The sequence below is a fragment of the Primulina huaijiensis genome, chromosome 17 (assembly GCF_012295235.1).
Source record: "Primulina huaijiensis isolate GDHJ02 chromosome 17, ASM1229523v2, whole genome shotgun sequence".
In the NCBI taxonomy this organism is placed as follows: Eukaryota; Viridiplantae; Streptophyta; class Magnoliopsida; order Lamiales; family Gesneriaceae; genus Primulina; species Primulina huaijiensis.
Window position 1 is genome coordinate 2,824,191 of NC_133322.1, and position 10,983 is coordinate 2,835,173.

Here is a 10,983-nt window from a genome sequence, read left to right on the forward strand (position 1 = left end):
AAAAAAAAAAAAAACCGTGACTTTTGCGTGAAGGATGAGTTTGCCATAGCTGAGTAATACCATTGTGTTTTAATAAAACATCGAGGTATTATTCGAAATGTAAGACAGTCACGTATTATTCGAAATGTAACATAGACTGATCCGAATGATGAATGGCTGACAATTGGCATGGGAATTGCGTGAGACATATATAATGTTTGCAAATGCTTTTAAAAAATGAATATGGATTTTTTCTTTAAAAATTTGCCATAACATTAGACCAGGATATAAATTCTAGACAATTACATGATATGGCAATTATGAGTGCCAGTGATATCCTGATGACATCATCAATTTATGGCCATGTTTCTTGAACTGTCACAACAGTATTAGATTAACAGGACAACATTCAGTAAAAACCCTCAAAAGTAGAGGTGGCCTACAGGAGAAAATCAAGAATTTGCAAAGAATTAACATAATTGGTACACTCATGTTATATATATGTATGTATATTTTTTTAAAAATTCTTTATAGTTCCAAAAGAATTTGTATGAACCTTGACTTTCCGAAGCACTAAGAAACCTGCACAAATGTTTCGAAATGCTCTTTACTTGCAGTCATTCCCTCTTACCCTCTTCTTCTTCATCCACATCAGAAGAATCCCCATCTTTTCTGTCTAAGCTGACTAAACCGATACTGCCTTGAGGAGTTTCTTTGACAAGGGATTCAATTTCTTCTTCATCATTCCCTTCTTCCTTATTGCCCGAGTATGCGTAACTGGCAGAAGTCATGTTGTGTTTATGAGTAATGAGTCACATTGTTTGCCAAATATAATAAGTAGAAAGGGAGGTCCTACAACTGTACACACCCGAAATTAATCAACTAATTAATTTCTTCGCAGATAAAATCCGAAATTGCCCAACATTATCAACTGTGTAATTTAGAATTCGAAAGGAATGTTGCATGTACGTAGGGTAGATCAGTAGAAGACTTCAAAAACTCCAAAGTAAGATAAATTTGCAATGTGGGTCATATTCTCTCTTGTTATATATTCCAGTGAAAAGAAAAGGGCTGCATTAAATAAAAAATTTAAAATTTACCGCTGGGAGCTTTGTGATGGAGCCCAGAGGAAACAGATAACACAAAGCAACGCAAATGCAAGAATGTCCCAGAAAGCAGTGATAATCCAGGCACTAGCCCACTTCTCGTTGAAGGGGTCTGTTGCCTTGAAGTAAACCTGCAGGAAGTAGAGTCAATAGGTAATCAAATGTTAGTCTCCAATCTCCAGGAATATATGCAATCAAAACAAAGTTGTGAAAAAGTAAAAAATAACAAAATTTGGAAATTTTTTTCAGACGTACTAATGGACGTTTCTCAGTAAGTGATGTCTGGAAATCAAAATACAAGTTATACAACCTAATGTTCAATTTAAGTTGGAGATAAAAGAATTTTCATTTCTGTTTTAATTCTACATCCTACTCCAGTTTTCCTTGATTGTATTATCCACATCAAGGACAACAGGTCTGGAGGCAGGATAACCCCTGCTAAAGATTGCAACAACATTTTTTGTTTGATATTCATATTCAATATCCAGGTTTCTGCAAATTCCGAAGAAAAATGTTTTCCTACCAGTACATAAATTTTTATCATCACAATGATATCTAACATGAAAAAGAAACTTAATTATGAGCGGATTGGAAAAGAATAAGCTGAAATAAGAACATACCTCATATCCAATCCACACAACAGACAAAACAATTGTAACTGCTAGAGCATTTGAAAATTTCCTGTATATCTCCAATTTAATTGAACTTCTTTTAGCCTGAAAACACGGAAGTATGGTAAAAAATATGGTAGGTGCAGCATAGTAGAGAAGATAACAAAGAAATCCGGATGGCGGATACACAACTCAATCACAAAATGAAGGTGTTAAATGTAATGATACCTGCAGTTGATCTAGTGTTTTGGAAAGAGAAGTGAATATCCACAAAATTAAGAAGGCATCCAATATTGCAACAGGAAGGACAAGAAAGACTCTGGCTCGTCCTGCTTTGTCATTTATTGTACCCACATACTCAGCAATATTAAGCATTTCTGATGCCAAGAAATAAGTTATACCAAGGAGAAGCACCTTTGGTGTAAGACCGCCAAGCGTGGGCCGGACAACACCATATCCCATTGCAACAGAAAGAATCAGAAGGCGTGAAATAGTTCTTCTAATGGCTCCAATTGTCACAACCCAGGTTGTGATCCCCATAGGCCTTGTACCGGTGTTGTTGAAATATGCATAGTCAAAATACCAAAAAGTCGTCTCCAACAGTCCAAGAGCGACAACAGAAGTTATGCAATGTTGCAGCACTAAAACATCTATCCAGTATTTCACATACTGGAAAAACCAGATGATGCTGAGGATTGCATATGCGACAGCCATACATACATAGAAACCCATTAAAGGAGCCATCCGACCAGGTAAGTAGCCATCAGGGTTTTTCCACTCCGTCTTCCCAGTCACCCTCATTCCCTTCAGGTTTGAATCGCATGTAATAAAAAATAGGTTGTACATGCCAGTCTTTTTAATGTTGATTTCCTTGTTATTTTTCACATGGGCAGATAACGAGTTTCCTCTAAAATAAACATTGAACACAACCGGCCAGTTATTGTCAGTTGCTGACAGTGTCCTTATAACTTCTCCTTCTTTGCAATCTTCCAGTTTGGCAAGATCAGGGGTGCAACAAATAGATCTCTGCCCCCCGTAAGCAGATCCGCCGATTTTATCGCGGTCAGCTGCCTCAAAAATTACTATTTGAACCAACTTATTACCATCTGCCATTTGCCTGTCAGCAGTTATGTCCCTCCAGAATGTGATATTCTCAAACCTAAATCAGTTTAAAATTAAAAATGTAATCGCACAAATATCAAAACGAAGATTTAGTAAGAAAGCCATGGTTGTGGCACTTTGCTTTTGCTTTGAAAGACAAAAAAAATCAAATTATTTAACGCCTGGAACATCCTATAAAGATGGATATTTTTCACAAAAGTACCAATTAACTGTATTTTGAGTTTGGCGTGCAAGCGCAAACACACACAGACATATAACAAATGACAAAAGAAAAAAAAAGAAATATTTGAGGCATGTATTGAGGAATTTTGTATTTTCCTTTCACAATAGGAAAAAGGGAAACAGAAACTAAGTAGTGAAGTTTCAGGATTCCTTGGATGTCCATACATAGATACCTCAACAATTAATAACACGTGAACAAAGGAAAAACCAATGGAACCATGCTTGTGTGTCCATAAACAACATGCAACTACAAAAGATGAACAAAAAACCGAGTTTCGTTTCGTAACTCTTCCAGGTGAATGTTCTCAAGATATGAATCCATTAATTTCAGACAAAATGGTATGGAGTTCCCATATCCATGGCTTCATCCAACCATGACAAAGCAATAGAATCTTTAAATCTTTATTTCTATGGGTAATCGGTAAAAGGATCTCTATTTCTGAATCCAAAATCGAGACATCATAAAAGAACAGCAAGATACTGAACTGTCATTCACAGCTCTGGAATCCACTACCAGCAGGTGGCACTCAAAATCAATTGAGAGGGCAGGCAAGGGATATCAAGTCAAAAAAAAGTGGGCTATTAAGTCAGTGGGAGTCCCGAGGTCGAACACATGTCATTTTTGAACCGGCAAAACAATATTCAGTAACAAAAACGGCAATTTCAGATTCCATCATCTCCGGGAAGCATGTGACGTCTTATCAATCACAATGAAATTCAAGACAAAGAACTTTTCCTCAAGTTCCCAATTTTAAGCCCCGACTAGCAAGAACCAGACTTAAACTCCGCTTAATGACAGTAAGCATTCCGTTTCAATTGACTCCGTGGATTTAGAAAATGTATACACAGTTTACCAGTATGCATCAAGTAGTGACTGATTAGAAACTAATAGGAAAATCCACCCGCTTCCTTTCTCTAATAACATAAAAACCCCCACTAAAACTCATGCATCTCAACAATGCACACAATTTTCAAGTGGATCTAAGCAACCACCATCAGGTTCATGGTTTACACGCATGCACACACAAATGAGAGAGGAAACGTATACCTGATATAAGAGCGACCCCGCTGGTCAGTTGAAACGCGGGAGGCGGCGACGCCCTCGCTTCCGCCTGAGAGTAGATAGGCATTACCGACTTCTCGGAATGGATCTCGATCATAGATGTGAAGAGATGCTTCAGCTGATCCAGCAGCTAATACTAGCACCAACACTATAACAGGGAGCAGAGAATTGAGAATGGCGCCTTGATTTGAAAAGCTGCTCGCGGCAGCCATGCGGCCGGTGATCGGAGAATTTGGTGGCGTGGTATAGACTGTGGTACGCTATCAACCAGACGCGCTTCCCCGATTTTTGGTGAGACTTTCTATTGAATGTTTTTGCGTATTTTATCCTTATATATATTATTTATTCCCACCAAATTCGAACCCACTACAAATCTTATTCATTAATAATAACTAGTTACTATGCGTGATTCGTGTGTGTAATTTTTTTTATTATTATCGATGGACTAAAGTGAAATTTGAAAAATTATGGAGAGACTAAATTGATATTTGAATTGTTGAAATAAAAATAAAAGTGTGTGTTGAAATTAACAAAAAACAAAAAACAAAGTGTAATATTAATATCATATAACGGTAAAATAAGAAAAAAAGTTGGTGTCCTATGTAAGTAGTTATTATTATATACTCACACTTAATATAATAGTATATATGATAAAAAAAAATAAATAGAATAAACTGAAAATCAGTCGATGATAGTTTAGAAACTCAGTCCACACCAATTTACATGAATTAAAAATAGTTGACATAAATTGAAAATCAGTCAACTCAGTTTATTCAGTCAACATAAGTCGAAATGAACTAAAATTAAATCAATCTACGTAAACTAAATTTCAGATAAACAAGTTTACATAAATTAAAATTTAATCGAAGCCAAATCCACATGAACTAAAAATTAATCGAAATCAATCCACATAAATTGAAAATAAATTTATATACATGAACGGAAAATCAACCTAACCAAAATGGGTGTGGACATGATTTCATGTTGTATTCTAAACTTATTTTTAGCTTCTTCTCGTATCAGATTTGAGATCTTAGTATCATATAGTTTATAAGTTAATAACAAGATGTTAGTGTCTTAAAAGTCATCTAATGTTCATCGTTGATTTGATATTTTTTTTATACGGAGTCAAATGTTTATTTCCGATATTTAGGTCAATGTTGGTAGTTGGATAATATGTTTTTATGCATTGACAAATCACAATGAACGAAACTAATAATATTTGATTAATAATATTTTATTTTAAAATAATGTTTTTGATTAGTAGCCATATTTCTTATATAATACTATCTATATATAGGCAAAAACTTGTGTGAGGCGGTCTCACGGATTGTATTTTTGTGAGACGGATCTCTTATTTGGGTCATCCATGAAAAAGTATTATTTTTTATGCTAAAAGTATTACTTTATTTTATTGTGAATATCGATAGGGTTGACCCGTCTCACAGATAAAAATTCGTGAGACCGTCTCACAAGAGACCTACTACATGGTCCATTTGTAATGTTCTTGAAAACATGTTACTTTCAATTTATAACAACTCAAACTGACATGAAAATTCCATAACAAGATAATTATTTAAAATAATGCAAGTCTTGTTATGCAAGAACATAGATATATCAAACACATGATTCAAGCCATACATGGCCCATTTGTAATGTTGTTGAAAGCCTTTGACGAGTTTTTGTAACGAGAATATGAGATCAATACTTACTCTGACGAGCTTTTTTTTTATGACTATCATGTACAAGAAGCTTCATTGACGTCCTTTGTAGACGCATCCGGCTTAGCGACTTCCAATGGCTCTGGTTTAATGACGAATTCCTTGGAATATTCTGCAGACAATCTTAGCTCACTGAGTTCCGTTGAAGGATTTGGCAGGAGCATAGCCCCTAGGCCAATCTCGTTTTCAGGTATGAAATTGAATTTTTGGTAAATGAACATATCATCATATAAAGAGTACTTCTCTTTTTCATTTGGGAAGCTAACGCTGTTGTTCACGATCTCTAGATCTTTTTTGATATGGCATAGCTGATTGAAAAACATTTCCATTGGTGATGGTGCAAACTGGGGAAGCTTGTTTCTCTTCTTCTTCTTCTTAACACTACAAGCATTCCAAAAGGAGAGTTTTTCAATTTCCTCTCGCACTAATTTCTTGGCAGCTGTAGATCACAAAACAAAAACTTTCAGAGATCACTTGGAAAATAATTTTAAAATGCATTTTTATGATTTTTAAAAAAAATTAATATGAGCCACCTTATTTCGCCAAGATTTTCAACATTATAACTCGATTAAGCAGTTCTATGAGTGAAGCCAGAGTTTGACGAATGGAATCTTTTTATAAGTAGGACTTTTCTATGACATCTAAACGTCATAAGATTGAAATAAAAAAATATATTATTGAAATTTTTTGTTGACTGGCCATTTCTTATGATAATAGTACAGATCGAGTAATCTTATTAATTAATATTCTATAAATTGGAGCATTCAAAAATTTATTTGTGAAAGAATATTTTTTACCATTTTCATTTATTTTGTCATGGATGTCATTCTCAAAGGGTGTAGACGGAGATTTCAAGCTTAACCCAGTATGAAAATGATCTTCAATCTCAACTGAACTCTGCCCATCTCCACTAGCGACAACCTTTCCTTTTCCCTTTGATGTTGGTTCTTGTTGATCAAGTACTCTAACATGGTCCGATATATTCGCTCCGAATACAAAGAGACTACTCGGATCCACTTTCCTATCCGGATTGTTTTCTTTGATCAACAAGGACGTCGAAGGTTTTATGTCGCATGATATTGGATTTGTTGGATGATCAGTAGTTTCAGTAACCACGGCCGCTTGTTTCGAAGTATCGGTAACACCCGATTTGCTCGAATTCGATTTGCATGAGTTGCATACTACAGGTTTTGTGGGGTTCATGCTTCTCCAAGTCGAGAAACCTGTTTTCATTCATTCGTTTGCAAACTAGTTAATCTAGGCCAGAAATGTGCTTAAACAAAGAGAACGTATCCAGCTATAAGTTAACTTCAACTTGACATGCATGCATAACAACTATTCGAAACCATTACATTAACCATAAATTATCCCTAAAAATTATAAATTAAAGTCCAATTTTATACTTAAAAGACATCATGAATTTACAGATCAAACCGATAAGAGTAGACTTAATAACATGCAAATCCATACAGACAATTTTTTTCCCGCCGACGAAAAATTAACAAAACAAACTCACATGCAAATCCACATTTCGAGCAAGACCCCTGTCTTCTCATGATTTCTGATTTCTGAGGACTAAAACATTAAAAAGAAAAAAGTAAGAAATGCCACCAAAAATCTGTTTGCTAAAATCGGAAGAAATTAGGGTTTTGTATGCATGTTAAACCAGATGAAACCATAAATAAAATATTTGTTTATTTTAATTTGCAGCCATTTTGTAAAAACAAGAGCAGCAAGAAAATAAGAACAAACCTGAGAGAATACAATGTGCAGCTAGTTCTTTGAGAGTTTTGAACTGAACAGAATTAGATGGAAAATATATTAAAGTGAATTTATTTGCTTTGTTTTGTTGTGCTTAGTTGTTTAACGTTGTATTTCCCTATTAATATGTAATAATATTCATGCAATATTAGTATGAATACATTTGGATTTTTTAGTTTGGTAAGCTAAATACATGCTTAATTATATCGTTAAGAAAACGAGCGTATTCTTTTAGATTAATTAAACTCATGTGGTGTACTAAAAATGAAAATTTTCCAAATTCATGATAAATATTATATTTCATAAATTAATATATATGAAAATCCGGGTATATATGCATGATGTATATGTTAATTATAATATTTTTTTAATTAAAATCGAGAAATCAGTTTGAACAAGTGTTTTCACTCCCAAATAATTTTTTTTAATTAAGATGATTAGAACCTTATGGTTAGTATTAGCGGAAATTCACACTTTTAATATCCAAAGTTGTTTTAAGAATAAATGCGTGTCCGAACAATTATTGTATAAAAATGTATTTAGATTTGATGAGATGTTTGATTATTCTAAAAACATGAAAATTAAAAAATTAAAAAATCTCTCAATTGTTCTTTAAAAATTAAGGCAAATTAAAACTTGTGTGAGACGGTCTCACGAGTCACGGGTCGTATTTTGTGAGACGGATCTCTTATTTGGGTCATCCATGAAAAAGTATTACTTTTTATTCTAAGAGTATTACTTTTTATTGTGAATATCGGTAAGGTTGATTCGTGAGACCGTCTCACAATAGACATACTCTAAAAATTATACTTTAATAACAATTTTTTAAAAAAATATTTTTTTCAAAAACATTTTATACAAATCTTATCTAAATACATACTTTAAGTTTTTTTTACTTATAAAAAACTAAAAATGTTTTCAAAATATTCTGTCTAAACGGGACAGCTGCAAAATAATTTATTATGCTTAATTAATATGTAGGTATAAAAACATCGAACGATATATTTTGTGAAAAGAATATGCGTTACGTACGTCCCATCTTCCGCCTATTCTTTCTATACATTTGCTTTTCCTCGTGTGGTAATTTGGAATCATTTTATCCAAGTGGAACTACGGAAACTGATTTGCAAGAGAACTGGATTTGAGGCTATGTTTCTTTGAGATGTAAGCCGAGCTCCACCGAGAACGGGCTATAAAATTCGGGTCAAGATCTTCGGAAGTTTTTAATCATTTTGAATCTCGATAAAACGTCAATTTTAAAGCTCTGATGAACACAAACTTAACATACAATGTACATAACCATTAAAAAAAATCGTTTTTTAGTACATTATAAATAAATTGAAACAGTTTCTTGATTAATTCAAGCAAATCCAAAACAAAAAATAGGATATTGAATCATTGTCTCGTTAGATCTCATATAACCTTCTCAAGTTCTATCTGACATCAATTAGTATATTCCTAGTTGAATAATGTTTAGTGATTATATTTATTCACTTATAATATTTTAAGATTAAATATAAAATCATAAAAAATAATAATTTAATTTATAAAAAAAAAATCATTTGACATCAATCAGTACTCATCAAACATTTTTTCCTTCCGATAATAGGTCAAGTCATTTTCGACTACAACAGTGTGTTCTTTTAACTCTTCGGTAGCGTTTGATTTGCTTGATTAGGTGGATTTATTTTTTTTCAAACCCACCTAATCACTCGTTTGGTACGTTTTTTATTTAATCAAGTCAATCCCTCCTATGAATGATTAGGTTATATTAGGTAGGTTAAAATAATACATCCTCACCTCCTAGAATTATTTATCCCACTCTTAATCCATCATATTTTTCCAATTTTACCCTTCTCTTAAATTCAAGCTCACCACCACTTCCTTCCACCGACCGCCCGCCGACAACCTCCGTCGCCACCGCCGACAACCTCCGTCGCCACAGCCGGCCACCGCCACTGCTGCCGCCGACCACCGTCAGCCGCCGACCACCACCTACCACCACCGTCGTCGCCGACGACCGACGACCGACCACCGCTTCCGGCCGAGCACCGCCGCCGGAGTGGAAGAAAAAAAAAAGAGAAAAGGGCAATTTTATCCTTTCATCAAAAAATTCAAAATTATCCTACACTTAAAAATCTTACCAAACAAAATACTATTTTACACCATATATTACATTTCTACTACAATCATTTACTTTATCATTTACATACTAATCATTAGTTTATTTTATCCTTCAAACCAAACGCTGCCTTCTAGTTTTAGACTGGATGAGAAAAAAATAATAAACTCTCTTTTATTTTTTATAATTTTCTTCGAATTATAATTATAATATTTGTTCGTATGAAATTTTTTGTTTGGATGAATTAGTTAATATTAGTTTAAGGTCTCGTTATCTTTGAGCCAGCTATTTTAAATGTGTGAGTCAATTTCTGTATGGGCTTCGACCAAATAATATTCTATTTAAAATTATAATCTCAAACTCAAATGTGTTAATAATATTATAATATTTTTTAAAAAAAATTTATTAATATAATCGGAAATGTATTATATATCCGATCATTTTCCGTATCGGGACAGAAAATATCTCGAAAATTTGGGTCTGGATCGGGATTTTTGGATATTTGACCAGCCTTCAAATGTTCTATCCAGAATAGTCAAAATTGAAGACTGAGTTAGTTCCTTGTACGTGTTCTCTTCTCGTAACCACCACACGAGTCAAAACAACGTCTTTTTACAAATAGCTCTAAAAATAATTTCAATTTAAGATAATTTAAATTTTTTTTATTTTTTACTTATTAAAGAATTATGTTTATCGTTGAAAGGAAATTAGTCCACTGCTATTCTTCAGATTATTTTTTCTCCGAGTAAATATTCTTGATATTTATTTTTCTTTTTACTTGCAAACAAACGACACATAACACGTTCCCACGATGTAATTAATTTTTTAAATAATATTTGACATTAATTATTTTAGACAATGTATTGAACAATAGTCAATTTTCGATTATTCGTACCAACATTTTCTCAGGCGAGTCTGTCACACATGATTTGCGCAATTCAGTTTACTTGATTAATATGATTTGCAGACTATTGCGTTAGCCGAAAAATTTATCGCCCATCAAAGATAGATGTTGCGGGTTCTATCATCATTAAAAAAATATTATATATATAATATTTGTGACTATTGTATTTTTCGAGGATGTTAAGCGTATTTGTACAAAATATATTTATTTTTATTTTTTTGGGAAAAAACATAATAGGAGAAGATTTGGACAAGTAATAATAATATAATAATATCGTGTCAATGCATTTATTGGTTATCATGCTATATTTATTTTTTAAAATTAAAATACTATTTTAATAAAGTAGTTATTTAATAAGATTCTTACGGGCCC

The 10,983-nt window shown here is 33.3% G+C and overlaps 1 protein-coding gene across 1 annotated transcript; it reads right to left on the reverse strand.

The window, feature by feature from the left end:
* Positions 1-191: 191 nt before the first annotated feature.
* LOC140963527 (uncharacterized) lies at positions 192-4,414 on the reverse strand. Its single transcript, XM_073422885.1, has 5 exons — positions 4,089-4,414; positions 1,925-2,855; positions 1,706-1,801; positions 1,080-1,216; positions 192-756 (listed from the first exon to the last, which is right to left on the reverse strand). The coding sequence occupies exons 1-5, from the start codon at positions 4,313-4,315 to the stop codon at positions 597-599; spliced, it is 1,551 nt and encodes a 516-aa protein (XP_073278986.1). The 5' UTR covers positions 4,316-4,414; the 3' UTR covers positions 192-596.
* Between the last annotated feature and the right edge of the window lie 6,569 nt (positions 4,415-10,983).

What these genes read in the sequence shown, in the direction of transcription:
- LOC140963527 (XM_073422885.1), bottom strand. Translation starts at nt 4,315, where the DNA reads ATGGCTGCCGCGAGCAGCTTTTCAAATCAAGGCGCCATTCTCAATTCT. An exon ending in TTGTGTGGATTGGATATGAG is followed by an intron (nt 1,217 to 1,705) that starts GTATGTTCTTAT and finishes TACTTCCTGCAG; the next exon opens with GTTTACTTCAAGGCAACAGA. An exon ending in CCATCACAAAGCTCCCAGCG is followed by an intron (nt 757 to 1,079) that starts GTAAATTTTAAA and finishes GACTTCTGCCAG; the next exon opens with TTACGCATACTCGGGCAATA.